The sequence below is a fragment of the Leucopleurus acutus genome (genome assembly GCF_964270905.1).
Source record: "Leucopleurus acutus genome assembly, chromosome: 14".
Classification (NCBI taxonomy): Eukaryota; Metazoa; Chordata; class Mammalia; order Artiodactyla; family Delphinidae; genus Leucopleurus; species Leucopleurus acutus.
In genome coordinates this window covers 37,158,834-37,179,137 of record NC_139156.1, presented here as the reverse complement: position 1 = coordinate 37,179,137, position 20,304 = coordinate 37,158,834, and the positions used below count along the sequence as shown (strand labels likewise).

The window sequence follows — 20,304 nt, the reverse complement described above, 5'->3', positions numbered from 1 at the left end:
ACATTTATAGGAAGTGTCGACTAAAAGATATATACACAACCTAAAAGTTGAGAGTTATGTTTTATTGAGTGGGCATACTGAGGACTTCAAGCCCAGGAGGCAACATCTCAAGTAACCCTGAGAAAACTGCTCCTAGGAGGCGAGGGGGGAGGTAGGATATATAGGAGTTTTGCAACAAAGAGCAGGTAGTAGGAACAAAAGAAACTGTTAATGAAAGAAAACTAGACCTCTCAAGGAATTTAGAACGTTTCTATTTATGGGAAGATGCAAGAGTCTGGACTCACTGAAATCATTCCTTTGATATGCACCTCAGCTATCTGGGGCCAGTATCCTGTGTTTTCACATGCTGAGTTTCCTCAGGGCTCACTTTTGGAGTGGCTGCAGTCTGATGCCTGCTAGATGGCAAGTATTCTTTGTTTCCTTCCTGAGTTCCCTCAGGACTCACCTGCTTGCCATTGAAGGGCTGCAGTCGCTGATGACTGTGACATCCTTTGTTTACTGATATGGCAGGCAATATTTCATTTCTCAAAACCTTCATGCTGGGTCTCAGAGAGACAAAAGTGAGAATGAAACATTTTCTCCTCTCTAGGAATCCAGTCAGTCTGTCTTTCACAGGTTGGGAATGCACATGAATCCCTTGAAATGAGGATTTAAAATGCAGATCCCTGGCCACACCCCCATAGATGCTCATCTGGTTTGGCTGGGGTGGGTTCTAAAAGTCTATATTGATTTTAATGGTGATTATGATCGCTGTGGTGTATAGGCCACAGGTAACACTAACCAGGTGCTTAGCAGAGAACACTAGTATGTCTATTCTGAACGGACTGAGTGGTTAAGAGCGTGATGATTCAGAGCATTTCCTTTAGAGTCAGACAACCTGAGTTCAGATCCTGGCTCCATCACTACCTCTTTGACCTCAGGCAAATGACTTGAACTCAAGACCAGGTTTCATTGGAAATAAAATTGGAATGATATTTCTTATCCCTTGGGATTATTTTGAGAATAAAATGAGATAATCACAATCATGTCTGATACTTTACTTGGCACATAATAGGTGCTCAAAACAAGTTGTAATAGTAACAATAATTATTGTGGTGGTATTATTATCACTACCATATTATAATAGAGTTTCACCAGAATTTGGCTATATTAATCAATATTAGTTATATATAAATATATTACATTAATATAAAATTACATATGTACTACCTAATTCATATATAGTTAATCATATTAATTATGGTATAAATTAATTATGTTAATACATATAGTCAACAGGGATTATGACTTGGATAAATCCAAGAGAGGAGCTCATGGAATTTTCTGTAACAGAATAGTGAAGGCATAGTCTGAAAAATCCTTCCATTTCCTACAGGGTGAGATTTGCCATCTCTCTTATATGTTAATTTGATATAAAAATCTATTCGAAATGTAGAATTGGAGCAATTTGACAAAGAAAGAGAAAAGAGAAAAAGGAAGTAGGGAACGTGGTGTTGAAAGCACAGAGAAGAGAGAGAAGTGACTATTCTGCTTTACAGAACCCCATAGTAGACATTAAGCGCTTCGTATCTGTGAGCTCCACGTAGAAAATATTCAGAAAAATAATTTCAAAAAGTTCCAAAAAGCAAAACTTGAATTTTCCATGTGTTACAACTATCTACATAGCATTTACACTGTATTTACAACCATTTATATAGCATTTACATTGCATTATAATACTTACATATTATAAGTAATAAAGAGATAATTTAAAATATCAGGAGGATGTGGATAGGTTATATGCAGATACTATGACAATTACATAAGGGACTTGAGCATCTGTGGATTTTGGTTTCCATGGGGGAGGAAAGTGGGGGAGTTCTGGAACTGATCTCACCCGGATACCAAGAGAAGACAACGTGTATACACAATTCTTATTTGCCTGGCCTAAGCAAACGCATAATCCTGTCATAAGGGCATTTGCTTTGGAGCTAAACTTACTTTGGCTTAAATTTTGTCTTTATCTCTTTCTAGAGGAAAACAAAACAGATTAGCAGATAGCGTGTTTTCTAACATAATTTGAAGATCTTCATTTTATATAGTAGTTAATGGGAAGTGTCCTGCAAAATGTCCCCCTCTGTTACTTTTGCAGTTGTTGTTTGTTTTTAAACTGAAGTAGTTTCAAAGCCAAATGAGGAAAAAAAAAGCCAAATGAAGAATACATGTCATCTTTTTCCCCTCATAATTTTCACAATTTTCTATTTGAAAAATAACTTCCTTCTTATGATAAATAAATACTGGATATAGAAAATTTAGAAAGTATGGAGAATCCTTTAAAAATGAGAAAATAATCACCCAAATAGTTATCACCTAGATATAACCATAATTAAAATTTGATGCTTAGTCCTTTTTTTCTCGTTATATTTTGTTATCAAAATGTATGTACAAGTTACATTGTTTTGCCCTTAATATTATATAATAGGAATTCACATATCATACAAAAGCATAATACTTGGTGGCTGAATAATTCCTTTCTTCTGCCCCTATAATTTATTTTATCAATGTCTTATTTTGGCAAATTTCACTATGTTAACATAGACAATAAGGGATAATTTTATAAATGATGCTTGTATATATATTTTTTTCTTTTGGATAGACTTTTGGAAATAGAATTATACTGAGTGAGGGATATAAATATTTTAAAATTCACAATGCATGTTAATAAATCTCTTTCCATTAAGGTTGTGCCAATGCTCACTCCCACCATCAGAAGAGTACTAATTTATCTGATAACTAGAGATACTAAATGTGCTTTGATTAATACATTTGCCATTACATTTTTCTGTGAATTATAAATCTCCTTTTGTTTGATTATCTATTGGAGATTTAATTGATGTTGGTTTCTTCATTTCTTCTTTCCTCATTTTCTTCTTTCATTTTTTTCTTACTAAAAATTCACCATTTCAGATTTTTCATAGGATGAGTCTTGAATAATTAAGTATATTACTTGTTAAGACACAGCCTAGAAACATCTTTCTACTCCCTCTCTCAGTAGTGTTATAGAAAGATTACACTGAGTTTCACTTGTAGAATTCTCTTTGATGACAAATATATTAATATTTCCTTTCCCAGGCAGATTCCAAATGTGGCAGCTTTTAACAGCAACATGCTGGATGCTTCTTCTTGGACCTATATATGGTAGTCAAAATGAAGGAAGCTCAACAAATCCGGAAGCTAATATGAATATTGTAAGTCACTCATTAAGGAAAAAAACTAAGAGAAGGAATTATTAAGCTATTGTCATTTTAGATGCAATTGGTATACCTGTCTAGTTTTTAAAAATTCTAAACTGATTAAATCTGTGTTTCCTCCCGTGTCCCTTGGCATAGCTAACTAACCAAAGAATTGAAAGACCTGACCCAAATTGGGGCAGTAATACTTCCTTTGCTGGTAGTTTGAACTACCATCTCATGGTGGTTTCCTGAAGAGAAGGTTCATGAGTTCCTACTGATGATCTCTATGGAGTATACTTGAGCTCTTCCGGAGGCTCTTTCTAGAGCAGTTCCTTTAATTTATCCATGTACATTTTCAGTTTAGTAAGCCAGATTTGGTTTGGGTTGCTTATAAACAAAAGTGTCTTAACATGCAGGAATTCATACCAGAAGTGGACTGGAATAAAGTGAAACGGAACAGATCTAGGCAAAAAACAAAAACAAGACAAATGACAAATGTTTGCTAAATGCTTCATTCCAATGGAAATGTACAATTTCTTGTGTACGTTGTACACCCTGAAGTCCTCACCCATACCCAAGTTTGTATTAGAACTTTAAGAATGGAACTGTCGATGTTTTTTACTTAGTGTCTCTTCTTGTTTCTCTCTCCAAAGTATCCAGCAGGTACTCCTAAGCTTCTACCACACTACTGAGCTCACATTCCATGAAAATATTTTCCTCCTCCTTCCACATTCACAGACACTTTCTTCCTCCCTGGTCTGGCTGCTTTTTGGCTAGTCTCTAATGATAAGAAGAATAATAAACATTTATAGAGCACTTACTGTGTGTATAATCATCACAACATATCTGTGAAGAGATACTATTATTATCTTTATTTTGCAGTTCAAGTAAATGAAGCACGAAGGAGTTAAGTAACTTGCCCAAAGCTGCACAGCTAATAAGAGGAAGAGCTGGAATTCAATGCCATACAGCTTGTCTCTAGAGTCTGGGCTCTCATAACCAGTGCTTTATATAGCTGCACAATACGTGCACACCTCTTGTGAGTGCCCGGCCTGGGAAAATGCATAATCCTATCATAAAAGCATATTCTTTGGTGCTAAACTAACTTTGACTTAAATTTTGTCTTTATCTCTTCCTAGTGTTCAGTCTTGGACAGATTATTATTCTCCCTGAAATGCAGTTTTCTCAACTATAAAATGGATATAATTCTATCTCAAAGACCTGTTATATGGATTAATAAAACAAGGGGTATTAACCATCTTCTATGTGGAAGATGACCAATAAACGGTAGTTCCCCTCTTCCTTGTATATCTGTGGGTGAGGTATCTTCTGTTTTTACCCCTTTAGATCCACTCTCTAGTCTTTACACTTTTCTTTCTGCCCTGTAAGAACTAGGTCAGTTAAATTCCTTTGACCTTTGGTTTTCAGTTCAGTTCAGCCAATGGACATATTGAGCAGGAGATCAGAAGGTGGGAGAGGAGTGAGACCAGATGGTTTACTGCCCTGGTTCCATCCATAAGGTCATCTTGGGCAAGTTGCCTCCCTCTGCTAAAGGTCACAGCCCCTCTCAATATGGCCCTCTTTACTTGACTTTCTCATTCAGGGTCTTGTAACCACTCTCTCCCATCTCCCTTCAGGTCTAAGGTTGGTAACAACTCACTTGTTACTAGCCATAGGGTTCTGCACAATGCCGTATGGTTTCCTTCGTAAGATGAACATGCCATTTTCCATCAAACATTTGGAGAGTGAACTAGAGTGCATTAATAATACCAGGCCAAGAAAACCAGCATGTATGGAAACCCACCACCTTGCCTTACCCATGCCTTTGCATGCATCCTCCTTTTAAAACCCTCCTCAAGTTATCCTGATTTTCCTGCTACATTCTGTTCCGATACAGAGATGAACAGTAGGTTGTGACTTAAAGTACTGTATTGAAATGTGGGTATAAAAATCAGGAGATTACATCATGCAGTATACCTTTCCGTTTCCTCTTTTTAGAGCCAGATTATTTCCTACTGGGGTTATCCTTATGAAAAATACGACATTGTGACAAAAGATGGTTATATCCTCGGAATTTACAGGATTCCTCATGGAAGAGCATGTCCAAGAACAGGTGGGATTTATTTCATTATGAAAGCAATAGTACCTAAGGAGAGATTCCTGGATGCGACGATAGCAGCAGGGCATCTTTTATTCTGAAATAGAGCCTATTCTCTTCCATAAGTGGAGGCAAATCATCACCACCACCTCTACTATTTCATTTGCGTAACACTTTGGAGTTTTTAAAGCATTTTCACATACACTATTTACTCTTTCCTTTCCTCCATCACTTTGTCCTCTTTCCAAACAAACACAGAAACAAAAGAAAACTTGGTCTTACTCTAGAGATACCACTTTCCAGGCTTAAAAACCAAAACTCTAGGGTCATTTTGGTACTTTTCTCTCCCACACTTCCTATACACAGCCAATAACCAAGACCTATCAATTTTGCCTTCCAAACTTCTCTCTAATCTGAAAACTCTCAGCTTCAATATTGCTCAAGTCCAGGCTTCAACTTCACCATTATCTTGTGCTCCAGCTACTACAACAACTTTCTAACTGGGATTATTTCATTTGTAATTAGTTCTCTATGCAAGTCACTGGGATTTTATTTTTTAAAGTAAATCTAACCCTATTAGTTCTATACTTCAATGCAGTTAGAGCCATTTCTAGCTCCCTACCATATAGGTTGATACCTATAGAGAAGAGAGGAATCCACTTAGCAAGAACTGTTTGCTTTCTTCTCTCATTTCTTAGCTCCTTTTTTTCTCTGGAGCATTGTATAACGAAAATTTCCAGTATCAGAAGGGTTAGTTATTTAAAGAGACAATCTAGATTTTAAAAAAGAGAGAGAGGTGGAACGGTGCTGTTCACTTTATAGAACTGACCATCCCCTAAAATAACTCCATTACCTTTGGAAATACTCACAAGAACTTTGTTTCCACAAACTTTTATCTTATCAGTTCTGCCAGGTAGCTGCCAAAAGGCATGCGATGAAAGCTGTCTCTGCAATGAGAAGCTGCCTAAGGGCTCAGATTAGAAAGGGGCTATGGATCGTGACAGCTCTTTGGCTGTAATTTAGCAGAATTAGTAACACCTCTTCTTTCTCTTTTTCCTCAAAAGATGGATTAATGGATATAAACTTTATCCTCACTTCCAGACGGCTGAGGCTTTCTGAGAGGCCAATCTAGCCTACTCAATCTCAGGAAACTGCTCTAGCTCCAAAGGTGACCTAAGGGAAAGTCCTGGGGTACCAACACAGCATCACAGACCATTTATAAAAGACAGAAATATCCTAGTCACTTCTCTTTCTCTTCTCTGTGTTTTCAGCACCACTTCCCCGTTTCTTTCTTTTTTTCTCTTTCTTTAGTCAAATTGTTCCAATTCTACTTGTGAGTAGGATTTTTACGTCAAATTAACAATTTAACCTTGTGTAAATTTCACTTAAAACCTTGCATTTTGCTTTCTGACAATGCAAATTAACTAGCATAATGCTGGGCATTCAGGAAACATTCAATAAATGGCACTTTTTATTGTCTTTGTTATTATCTTGGAAAAAGCTTAGTTTTGTCACCAGCTGCTTTTTGAGAAATAAAATGTTGTTAATGTGAATAATTGTAGAGCAGATATTTATTGTGCTGGACAGAATTTTGTGTATTTTAATTCTAATTTAATTCTTATAACTACACTATAAGATAGCAATTTTTATTATTCCCCATTACAAAATAAGTTAACTAAGGCACAAAGAGGTTAACACGTAGCAGAAGAGATTTTAAATCAGGGCAATCTGACTCCAATAGCTGTATAACAATACAATACACTGCACATAATTCCGATTTTGCAAAGAGAAAAACAAGACACAGAGAAGATAAATAACTTGCCCAGCTTCAGAAGTAGTTCAAAACCCTGGAACCTCGGCTTGCCTGGTGCCAAATTTCATCTCTTAACTTTCCTTCCGTATTGCAGGGAGTCAGGAAAAAGAATTTTCTTGTAAGCACCAAGGAAGTTCATATAAAAAACTCCTGTTACTTGTATTTTGCAGCTGCAAAGCCTGCTGTGTATCTGCAGCATGGCTTAATTGCATCTGCCAGTAACTGGATTTGCAACCTGCCCAACAACAGCTTGGCTTTCCTTCTGGCAGATGTTTGTTATGATGTATGGATGGGGAACAGCCGGGGAAACATCTGGTCCAGAAGACACGTGAAATTGTCAACCACATCACCAGAATACTGGGCCTTCAGGTAAGGGGAATACTACCAATGAATAAAGTGTGTACGTTGCTCATTTATATGGATGACTGCTCTTTGAATTTTCCCTTTCCGTCCAAATGCACACTATGGAATCTACAAGAAGGAAATGGACATTTCTTTTTCTACGCAGGTTTTCTTCACAAGCTCTGAAGAAATGTCCTTATTATTGCTTCGAGAGTTGTTTTAAATACTCCACTTGGCGCGTGTGTGTGTAAAGTATATACGCAAGAAAAAAAAAATCAAGATGCAAAGGTCAACTTTAGAAAGCTTAATTCCAGGACTATCATATTGTCAGTGTGCACCCCAGAAATTTACTTGGTACCCTTACTAAAGAGGAAAAATGAAACTGATCAAGAAATGGGACCAGAAACAAGGGTCTGGTTGAAAATCCTGGGAAACAGACTTTCATGATAAGCCAAGATGAGCCAAGCCCTTTAGCATAGATGACACTCCAATTCACTGAGTAGTAAAGGAACTCTACCCTCCATAGGCTGGTGGTGCTGAAATCTGTCCCTGGAGCTGAGTTGCCAGCAGCCCCTGTGGACGCTGTCTTCCTTAGAAGTTAGGCCAGCTGAGTCACAGAGGCAAACCCGGCACCTGTAGTGGAGCTAAGAACCATTCCTTGAAGGTCACTAAAGCTGTTTGTTCCTTGGCCTCATTCCTGGAAGCCAATTTGCATTCCCTAATTCCACACTCCAGGGCAGTTGTGTCATGGCACAATTGCAAATAACATCATGATTCCCTAGATGAGTGTTTTCCCAACTACATACAGGAAAGAAGCACCTGAAGTGCTTGATAAATATGCAGATGACCAGGCCTCTTCCCTGGACATTTTGATTCAGTCTGTTTGGGCTGAAGTCTGCAAGTCTCTTTGTTTTATTCTGTTTTTAAAATAGCATTCCAGGTAACTTTTCTTTTCAAGGGAGTTTGGTAAATCTGCTATAGAATTAAGTGAAAAGCCTCTGGAGGCTTTTGCAAGTCAGATTTTTCTGATTTCAGTTTCTTAACAAAGTTATTCTTGCAATCAAGGTGATATCCTCAAAAGTTGCATAGACGCATGATATCACGTATTGATTCCAGTATTACATTTAACAAAAGCTAAACATCTAGGTCTGCAATGAATATGTTTAAGTATTGCAAGCCTAAAGATGAGATGGGTTTTTTTTCCAATGTTGTTCTTTTTCTTTGGCAGTTTGGATGAGATGGCTAAATATGACCTTCCAGCCACAATCAATTTTATCATAGAGAAAACTGGACAGGAGCGACTCTACTATGTGGGCCACTCCCAAGGCACCACCACTGGTGTGTTTGGGGCAGGTGTGATCTGAGAGTGTCAGGGGATCTTCTTCATATTCACGAAAGGGGTCAGGATTTCTTCCCTCTGTGCAGTCTCTAGCTTGGGGACTCTGAGCTGGGAAACAATCTTGTCTGGCTGGCTTCTGAAGAGCAAATAAATAAAGTGTGGATGACTTAGGGATTTTTCCCCCAGGACTAGATCTGGAGATTGATGGATAAGCCTGAAAGAGAAACAATTATTTATTTATTCATTTGTGTACCCAACAACACTTGACAGACACCAGGTTAGATACTGGGGAACCAAAGATAAATAAATATGGTATGTATCTTTCCCTTAAAGAGCTCACAGTCTAGTGAGGGACACTAAAAAAAAAGCAGAGAATTACAAATCTCAGTGATTATATGTCACAACCAGTGCGACTTTTAGTCAGTTCCCAGTGGGTGCTGGGATAGGCTAGATGTGTGTGGGTGGGCTACGTTGGCAGTGCCATAAGGCACTCCATTCTCTTCACTGTTCTCTGTTCAGCTAGAGACCTTGACAATACCAACAGCATTTACACCAGTTATTTGAGAGCATTGTCATCCATATTTTACAAACGGCTGAACTTAGGAATCCTTTCTAATGGTGATAAAGCCAATTAGAAAGTGTGTGTGTATATATATATATAATCTAACCTTCAAAAGAATTATTCTATAAGGATTCTATTTTCCATATTTATAGATAGAGAAAACTGAGACTTATACAGGGGAGGTTAAGTTGCCCAAGTTTTCACATAGCTAGCAAATGGGAAGCCAAAATTATAGCCCAGTTTTGTCTGATACCAAAGACTATCGTCAAGCTAGAATGGCCCTTGGAGTTTACCTAGACATGCCCCACACTGTATGTTTTTTTTTTTTTTTTTTTGCGGTACGCGGGCCTCTCACTGTTGTGGCCTCTCCCGTTGCGGAGCTACAGGCTCCGGACGCGCAAGCTCAGCGGCCATGGCTCACGGGCCCAGCCGCTCCGCGGCATGTGGGATCTTCCCAGACCGGGGCACGAACCCGTGTCCCCTGCATCGGCAGGCGGACTCTCAACCACTGCGCCACCAGGGAAGCCCCGACACTGTATGTTTGAACCCTTTCTGCAACATTCTCTATAAGTAGATTTGCATCCTTCAGGGACAGGAAACTCACTTTATTCCAAATTAGCCAGTTCCACCTTCAGAAATTCAAAAATCCTTCCCTAAAAATGGTACTTACTCTGAGTTTCTTTGTTTTATTTTTTAAATATAACTACTTTTACTATAATTTAAAGTGAATTAAGAATTGTTCTAAATCTATGAATTAGTATCTTCTTCCCTTTCAGCTTTCATAGCATTCTCTACTAATCCAGAGCTGGCTAAAAGGATTAAGATATTTTTTGCATTGGCTCCAGTCACCACTGTGAAATACACCCAAACTCCTATTAAAAAATTAACAACTCTTTCCAGAAAAGTAATCAAGGTATGTGACAACTTTCCCCCAAGTTTAAATCTGTAGTAACTAAAACTAGCCCTATTTCCATTGATTTCAAGAGAAGACAGCTTGAGACAAATAACATTTTACAAACATCTAGGAATGCTCGAGGTACACATGTAGGTTTACTGATGATGTACAATTTTGCCAACAGGGCTCAGGGTGCTCACTCTGCTGCCATTCTACCCTGCTGTCTTCATTTTTAACTTAGAGGCTTGTCTCTCATGTCATTCCTCAGTCACAGATACAGCAAGAGCTGATTTGATTGATTGATTGGTTTAATCTAGTAGGTTAAATTTCTCTCTGGTGCCCCCTAGTTTATCAAGGACAGTATAGTGTAGTAGTTGAGATCACAGCATGTGATTTTAGGGTGCCTGTGGGTAGAAATGAACTCAGGGTCTTCCTACTCCACTATTTTGCCTACTCCCGTCTGCACTAGTGCGTTTTAAATGTGACCTATTATCTACACAGCAGTTCTACTTAGTGCATATTAATTTTCTATTTTATAGTTGAAGAAATTCAAGATAATGGAAATTAAATTTATTTGATAGATTTTAATTCATTTCTATTAAATTAATTTCTATTAAATAATAGAAATTAAATACTTTCCTAAGGTATAAGAGACAGAGTCTAGAATCAAACCAAGGCAACCCTGACTCCAAAGGCTTACCAATTTCCTACGGGGACTAGTTTTTTAGGGGAAGTCCCAAAAAGCACTCCAAGTAAAAGATCTTGGGAAAAAGCTTGATGGTGTCTTAAATCAATCTTGCAGATGTTGTTTGGTGACAAGATGTTCTATCCTCACATATTTTTTGACCGATTCATTGCCACCAAGGTGTGCAACCAGAAGATATTTCATCATATTTGCAGCAACTTTCTATTTACTTGGAGTGGATTTGACCCAAAAAACTTAAACATGGTACGTGTAAGTAGTCAGATCCAGGAAAGCAATTGTTTTGTTGCACAGAGGTAAGGAGAGTTCATTCTACATTGCATGGAAACCACATTTCAAAGTCTCCTTTTTGTCTCCTGGAATGTAGCTCGCATGTTTACAGCTTCCAACCAAAGCTGAGAGTCCACCTGCTTTAATAGGAGGATTTGAGAAGTCTCTGCCGCTGAAAATTCTCACCAATTCTTGTTGTTGGACGAAGCGTCACCATTAAAGAGTCCTTCACTTAGGCTATGGTTTTGAAATTTATCTTGCTATGCCTGAGCCCTATCTCAGACCTACTGACGCAGAATTTCAGGGAGTGAGCCCAGCCATCTAATTTTTAACCAATTTTCTACTTTCATAGGTGATTTGGACATAGTCATTTTGTGAACGACTTATGTCTTTTATCCAAAGGGGTAAAGGAATGGCTCTTCAATAACAGCTACAGACTCACTGTTCAAGTGATATTGAGAGGGATAATTGTTGAGGTTCTTATCAAGTCCTTTCCAACTTAACTGAGAGCCTTTCCTTTCTTAGCTACCTCTAACTGACCCGAAGGGGTGGGAGGGAGAAAAAGACGAAGCTACTGTCCCCAGCTAGAGTGCAGACAGGTTTGAAACCAGGGGTGGGACAAAGTTGAAGTTGGTCTCCGTCTGTCTCACAGACTTCTGCCTAGACCCTTGCCTCCCTCAGTGGATCGTGGTGATTAATATTTTCCTTGATTTCAAGCAAGATTTATAAAAGGCTGTTTATGCAAAGCATGCCTTAGCCACTGCCTTTCACATGACTTTCTTACTTTCTCAATTTACTAGGGAAACCATGCTTGCCTTTCACTTAGATGGAAGTGTACCGTGTAGAGCTAAGTAAAAAGACCTTTAAGCAAACTCAATAGAGACAATTTCAAAAAACACCCTCTCAACATGGCCTAAGAGTTTGCTAAAGAAAGACTTCACAAAATGACATCCTAGAACATTCGTTGGATGCCCTCATTGTACATTTATATAGTCAGATTGCCCATTTTCTCTCGCTGTTGTGGACTGGATTATAGAATATTACTGTGCCTGCAAGGATGTTTACTTTAGTGGAGCATAACCAGGGATACATAAGTAGAGTTTGTAGAGCTTTCAAAAATTACACATGTCCAGAACTCAACCCTAGAGATTTTGGTATTGTTTCATAGGTTTGGGTAGCTCATAAGTAGCTATATTTTTTAAAGCTCCAAGATCTTTCAGATACTCACTCTGGTGGAAAATAACTCTCTTGTATACTAAAGCAAACAAAATGCTGTTGGAAATATTTAAAAATTAAGATTTTTTTGATTCAAAAAGAAATCTAATCATTAATAGAGGTTTAAATACTGGATGGATTATGTCCCACAAACTGTCAAAGAGTCCTGCAGAACATTTACCAAATTTTTAAGAAGGCATGATAAAACATTCAGATCTGTTCTCAATCTTTCATGATGAACAACTTTCTGGGAATGTCCCTTAGGACTTATCACAGGGTGAAGGAGAAGATCACTGGGGATTTTATCTCTTGACTGTCTATATTCTTAGACCTGTCTGAGGTGAGGTTGGAAAGAAAAGGTACATTACCTTTTGTCTTTGACCAGCAGGGTGCCCTCTGTGGGCTTTACAAAGATACTGCCCAGGACAGAAGTATGGAAATGAGGGAGAAAAAAGTTCTTAAAGATGGGCTTCTTCTTTGGTTAATATGTCTTTAGAGGGTATGGTACATGTTTATTCCTTGAGAGAGAGAGGAGAGAAAGAGAGAGAAAAAGATACTCAGATTTACTTGTGGTGTGATTATATGATTAGCCTTCAGGTAAGAATCTTTTTACTTTGCAGAGTCGCTTAGATGTTTATTTGTCACAAAGCCCTGCGGGAACATCTGTTCAGAATATGCTGCACTGGGCCCAGGTACGTGCTCCCTGTTCCTGATATGACACGCACATATCTCTGCAAGATCCCTGAGGAGCACTCCCAAGAGAACTCGCTGCAGGGTTTTGCAGGTTCTGCTACTGTCAGGTGGATGTTTCTGGAATCAGCATCAACTCATGTTGATTTCCTTTACTCCCGTCTATTCTCCATGTCCTCTGTATCTGGTGTTTGGGTTCCCAGGTATTCTGACTAAATTCTGACCTTTAGATTACTCTGAATTGCCTTTTTTAGGAAAAGCTTGTGTTTCCTCTTTTGCAAAATCATTAGCTCTAATAGAGCTTTATATAACATGATACAGGCTATTCCAAAAAGATCTGTTTATCCTCTAATTGGGATATGGGCGATTTTAGAGTGTGGAAATATTGCTTAATTCAGAGGAAATTAAACGTTAGAGAGGGATTAAAATAGATTGTTTCTGTTTTTACTCTCAGTTTAAGGGTTACGTTTTTTTTTGTTACTATATTACTCAATATTTGGCAAGTCAAATTCTGTTGGTATAGCTTTCTGAGCCAAGTATGTATGAGTGTGTGTATGGGGGGAAAGGTCTTCCCAAAGTTTTAATATTTAATTACACATTTTGAGTTTTAAATACTTTAAAACATTTAATAGGGATCTGAGATCCCTAGGAATTTGAATTTTAACCTACACCCTGATAAATTTGTTCCATGCTTTAAAGTTGAGAATCACTGCTATAGATAGTCTGAAATACTAGTTGAGGATTTCTGAAATTCTTTGAAGAGTTCCACCCCCAGAAGATAAGCCTTCAAGTTCCTACAGGAAGAAAGATATTCTGGACACAGAGCCTCCTACTGGTGAGGAGACAGGTAGACTCTGATAGGCATGCCTTTCCAGGAAATACAACTTCAATTTCACATTTATTGAGCACTTACTATGTGTCCTTGTCGTCCAAATATACGATTTAATTCTGTCTCATTCTTTCTTATGAATTCTCATAACAATCTTTCAATGAAGGCATTGATTTTCCCATTCTACAGATGTCATAACCAACCCCTTACACATCTCACATCTGACTCTTCTTAAAGATATCTCTTCTCCTTTGACAGAAAGGTCTCTTCAGACTAGAAATAACTGGGCATGGGGAGATAAAACACTTGGTCATAAGTTATGTAGAGAGCTAAGGCACAAATGATGATGATGATGGTAGTAATATTAATAAAAAGAGTGATTTCTTGAACATTCCCAGGTGCTACATGCTTTTTATGCATTACCATATCTAATCTTCACAACCCTATAAGAAGAATGTTATTGTCATTTCCATTGCACAGATGAAACAATAGGTTTATAGAAGTTACATATCTTGCCTGGATCACAGACTTAATAATCCATTAAGCTTGGATTCAAACAAGGTCTGTTTGATGCTAGAACCCAAGTTCCTAACTGTACACTCTATTGCCTCTCATTGCTGAAAACCTACAGAATTTCAACAGCTGCAGACTACTGCCTCTGTCAATATAAATCACGATGGGAACCATTTCAAACACAAAATCAGAACGAAATCAATGTGAAAAAAAAATCTGAGATTCAAGTTAAGGGGAAAAAAAAATCCTTGGAGTAGTCTGAGAATAATTTAATGAAGTGCTTGAGGTAAAGGTAAAAATTATGTCTCCTCAATCCAACATGGGTAGCAAATAACAGAAGAAGGATCCCCTAGAAGTATTAATGCTTCTACTCTAATATCTGAAGCCTAAAATTTTAAATGAAAACAGGTTACATACGCTGTCTCAGACACTCAGTCCATGGCCAAATTACTGACAACATGGTGGGCTGCTTGGCTCTACAGACAGGAGACAGACAGACAGAGGCTATACCTCAGAAAGCCCTGAGGGTGTTCTTTGAGTGAACATTCCTTTCAAAAGTAACAAAAATGTTTAAGAATAAGGAATATAATCATAATATCCTAGACCATCTGACAAGGATGATACGGCATAAAGTTTTTAAATAATAATAGCAGTCATTTTTTAATGTAGGAAATGTATAGTTGGTGCCTTTTTAAAATATATATAAATTCCTGAAGCCAGGATATTCAAGAATCATTCAATTTAGCATCTTTCAAACATTTTCTATGTATACAACATTGTAATATTTAAAGCCATCACTGCTTGAGGATTTTTGTTGGAAAAGTATAGAGGGGAAGAAAGGATTGTAAGTCAGTTCCGTGAATTAGTATCAATTTTTATCATTTTTATTATTTGACTTATTAATCTATATTGACTTTTAGCTCATGTGCTAAAGAGTGGGACATTATGTCAAACCATTTTATAAATTTTTTGTTAACTGTCTTTAAATGTATGTTGTTTTCTTGCATCATTTTAACATGTTTATTATTTTTATCTTATTATAGGCTATTAATTCTGGTCAGTTCCAAGCTTTTGATTGGGGAAACCCTGATCAGAACATGAGGCACTTCCACCAGGTATAATATCAACAATAATCAAACAATTGCATACTGCAAGTGAATTTAAAAAATAGTATCTACTCATCAAGCACCTACTAGGCCCCATTCACTATGCCAGATATTTTGTATAGATCAGATGTTGCTTATTGGGTTCTTACCATGTGCCATAACATTATTTTTGATCCTCAGAATGACCTTCCAAGGTAAATATTATTGTCTCTATTTTTCCAGAAGCTCAGAGAGTTTTAGGTAAATTGTCAAAATTATTTAGCTTATAAAGAACCAGAATATGACACAGGAGTTCGTGGATCAAAAGTCCGTTCTTCTTCCACTACACTTATTCCTTTTCAAAAAATAGAAATTCTCAGCACTTAATTAAGACCATATTTTAAAGAAAGAATTAAAGATACATAATTTTGTTTCTGAAGCATATTCTCTGGCTTCTTAACTGTCTCTCATAAAATGAACTAACATGTTCCTAATAATTCTTTGGGATGTCATTTACTAGTCATTTTTTAAAAGTACATGAATTATTAGAGATATTCCAGACAGGAATATCACCTTTAAGGAGAAGCAGTCCTATCTGCCAGATAATGATATGTCAAAATATTTCTTGACATTATACATGAAGACTTTTGGAGCAAAAACTCTATATTAAAGCAAATAGGTGTTGTTGTTATTATTATTTTTATTATGTTTTTTCAATATGTAAGGAAATCCAATGATGGCTTTGGCCTCTTGCTGATAGACTGAGTTTAAATTAAACAAATAGTCATCAAAGATACATGGGTTTTTCAAATCAAGGATATGGACGGAAATTTGGAAACTTTTTTTTTTTTTTGGAAACTTTTAAAAAATCAATTTCAGTGCCACCATAATAACTACAATAGTGAAAATGCATAATTTCAACTAGTGTGAAAAATCTGATTTTTCTCCTAAACTGCTATAGTTATATGTGTGTGGGGTGGTGTGTGCCCACACACACAAACTCACACACTGTGTCAAAGTACTATTTACTCTTGTAATTAACCAATTCCTTGCCCTAGCAAGAGTACACAGTTGCTTTAAGAAAAGCTTTTTAGATGATGGCCTTACCCTATAAGACTCAAATACCTATTTGAATGAGAGTTGAATCACAAGTATTAAGTTCATCACTGTGCTTGCAGATTCTATCAAAATACATGGCCATTCAGGTTCAAATATGAATCTTTTGCTTGGAACTTTGGGGGAAAAAAAGAAAACCTAAAACAGACTGAGGGTGAACAATATACAAGTTTTAAACATCAGTAACCTTTGTCACAACTGTAAGTCAGAGCCCCATAAATTAGGCAGGTGTGATTACCAATATAATCACCAATCCTGTAAAACTAAGAAAGTAAAAAAATTATTTCTTGGCCAAAGGCCACCATATATCATTTGGATCTTGATCTTGATGTTCATTTTTGCTTTGCCATCTTCTGGGCTCCCCCATTCATTCTTAGCAGGGTATTAAATTATTGCAGTAAATGTATTCTCATTTCAGAGGCCCCTGAGACCCACTTGTGCCTTAAAACTTGCAAATATTTTTGCCACTCTGTGCTGTGTTGTTTTTCTATTCTTTATGTCTCTCCATCCTTGCATTTGAATATTTATGCTTTGTATTATTCTGCTGAGAAAACTGTCAAGTCAGGAAGAGCATGCCTCTTCTTTCATCAGTTGCACTGTTGCATTGGGGCCTTGCACCAGGCTCTTCTGAGTTCACCCTTCCCTCGAGTGCACTACTGGTCAGTGCTAATCTGCACTCATTTCCTTCTTTGCCATTCACATTGCCTTCTCATAGCTACACATCCCCATTTACCACTTGCTCCTAAGCCCAGGTCCAAGGCCTCCCAGTATTACAGGGTAGGGGAATTATACTTGATAAATTTGGTAATGCAAAGACCCATCCAGTGACAGTGAAATGTGCAATGACTATACCAATGCGCTCTGCCTCATACCTCTCTACTAGGAGAACTCAAGGTGCAGAGTCACCGAGTCAGGGGTCTCCCCCAGGCACATTTCTAGTCCTCTTAGAAACGTTTCCCTGGCCAATGTTACTGTTTCCTAAGGATTTATAACCTGGTCCATGTTACCTTTTCTTCCTAGTCTTGCTGCCAAAATTAACTATGGTGTATTAATCTCCTTGGGCTACCATAAAAAATCCCATAGACTGAGTGGCTTAAACCACAGAAATGTATTTCTAAGAGTTCTGGAAGCTGGAAGTCCGAGATCAATGTGCCAGCACAGTCAGGTCCTAGTGAGGGCTCTCTTCCTGGACTGCAGAAAGCCACCTTCTTCATGTGTATCCACATAGCCTTTCCTCTATGTGGTTGACGAGACAGAGAGACATTAATCTCTCTCTCTTCCTCTTCTTATAAGGCCACAAATCCTATTGGATTGGGACCCAAACCTTATGGCCTCATTTAACCTTAATTACTTCCTAAAAGCCTTGCCTCCAAACACAATCACCTTGGGGTTAGGGTTTCAACATATGAATTTGAGGGGAACACAATTTAGTCCATAGAATATGCAACTCTTTCCATTGTAAGTAGTAGAAATAAACTTTATTTTATATTTTTAAAAAATGTTTTAGTTTTACTGAAATAAAAGGTATAGTGGTAAACGCACAATAGCCAGGGACTTATATACCGTTCTCAGGCTCTCTCTTTCTCTCTCCCTCTCAGTCTCTTTCAATTCTGCTTGCATAGGCTGTTTCCATTCTTAGGCTATTTCCAAGATAGTAGTACAATGGTAACGGTGTGTACCTAGCTCATGAAGCTTTTTTTAACTGCAAACTCAAAGAAAATGGCAATATTTTCTCAATAGCTCTGGTAAAAAGTTCCCGAGAGAACTCTGACCCAATTTTAGTAATGTGCCCATTGCTCGTACAATTATACTGCGGCCAGAAGAATGAAGGACTAATTGACCAGGACTGATAACCCTGGACCACTCTGGAACTGGGGTTTTGGGATTTGTTGAATCAGCACAAGAAAGGTTGTGTTACCAGAAAGAAGGGAAACTTGCCAGGGGATTAGCATCATAGCCACTCTATTTCTCTGTAATGGGCTGGCTCCTTTTAAACATTATTTTCAAATGTCTTTTTTGTACATTAGTCTCAATGCCCCCTAAAGAGTCTTCTCAAGTGTTACTAACTCCACTGAGCCCCGATTTCTGCATATAAGAAGGGATATTTATATTTATTCTATTCAATATTTTGTTTGAAATGGATACACTCTCAACCCAAGTGCTACTAGAAAGATGGTCCCCCATAGAAATGAGAGCCTCTCTTACTCTGGGATCCTTTTCTTTTTTCCCAAAAGTGAAAATCAGGAATATAATGGTTGTCTTTTTTTAATCCACAATTCATATTATTGCACAAAAGTACTTTCAAGTATTTTTAACATGTTAATGTTTATATATCATTAAGTATGTACTAATTGCACATTTTTAGCATTTGAAGAACTTGCTTAACAACTGACAGTTAACGTTACTTCTATAGTGTGGTTTTCTGTGAAAACTACTTTTCTCTCTCTTCAATTTTATTTAGCGTACACCTCCCCTATACAACGTTTCTAAGATGGAAGTTCCAACAGCAGTGTGGAGCGGTGGACAGGACCCTGTGGCTGATCTCAAAGATGTTGAGAATTTACTTCCTAAAATTACCAGGCTTATCTATTTCAAGTTGATTCCACACTACAATCATGTGGATTTTTACCTTGGACAGGATGCACCCTATGAAGTTTACCAAGACCTAATTAGATTGATGGAGGAATGTTTGCAAAATTAAATACATTTTCCTTTCCCTAAGGAAGCAGGTTTTTGTCATAAAAATGTGGAGCACAGACCCTAAGGTGACCCCTCCAATAATTTTCACCTCCCAGTGTCCATGAATTTGTGTAATCCTCTCCCCTTGAGTGTGGGAGGGACCTGAGACTTGCTTCTAGACAAGAGAATTGGCAAAGGTGATGGGATGTCACCCACTGATTACATTCTATTATGTAAGAATCCATCTTAGCAGACTGGAGCAAGAGATTCTCCTTGTTGGCTTGAAAAGGCAAACAGATATGTTGAGGAAACCCACATGAGAAGGAACAGTGTGTGACTTCTAGGATCTGCAGGTGGCCTCCAGCTGATAACCTGCAAAACATTGGGACTCTCAGTCATACACCTATGAGAAAATTAATTCTGCCTAAAACCTGGATGAGCTTGGAAGCCCATTCTTTCCTAGTAAAGCCTCCAGTTGAGAAAGCAGCCTGTCTAACACCTGAATTGCAGCCTGGTGAGACCCTGAACAGAGGACCTAGCTATGCCATGCTTGGACTACTGACCCATGGAAATTGAGATAATAAATATATGTTGTTTTAAACAACTAAATTTGTGGTAATTTGTTATCCACAATGGTACTAAACTACTACAATTATTATTAATAATAAATTATTATTAACATCATTATTATTATTGTACCTCTGGTTAGAAGCTTGAGAAACCCAGCTTCTTATTTACATTATTTCCCTGTGTCTTATTTCTCTTGTCATGATGAACTTCCTTGAATATTTCTTGTTTTGCAGATCACTAATGCTCCATTCTCTCAGTGTTTTGTCTAAGAGTCAATTTTGCATTTCTTTCTTTCTTCCTTTCTTCCTTCCTTTATTTCTCTTTCTTTCTTTCTTTTTCTTTCTTTCTTTCTTTTTCTTTCTTTCTTTCTTTC

The 20,304-nt window shown here is 37.6% G+C and overlaps 1 protein-coding gene across 2 annotated transcripts; it reads left to right on the top strand.

The window, feature by feature from the left end:
* Nucleotides 1–3,122: 3,122 nt before the first annotated feature.
* On the top strand, nucleotides 3,123–19,383 carry LIPK (lipase family member K; the record flags this gene model as incomplete). Of its 2 annotated transcripts, none has more annotated exons than XM_082853865.1 (9): nucleotides 3,123–3,227; nucleotides 5,211–5,325; nucleotides 7,393–7,492; nucleotides 8,694–8,803; nucleotides 10,143–10,279; nucleotides 11,064–11,210; nucleotides 13,070–13,141; nucleotides 15,525–15,596; nucleotides 19,144–19,383. In XM_082853865.1, the coding sequence occupies 9 exons, from the start codon at nucleotides 3,123–3,125 to the stop codon at nucleotides 19,381–19,383; spliced, it is 1,098 nt and encodes a 365-aa protein (XP_082709991.1). The 2 variants fall into 2 exon arrangements, with proteins under 2 accessions (XP_082709991.1, XP_082709990.1); XM_082853864.1 differs by having other exon boundaries at nucleotides 7,294–7,492.
* Nucleotides 19,384–20,304: the final 921 nt, after the last annotated feature.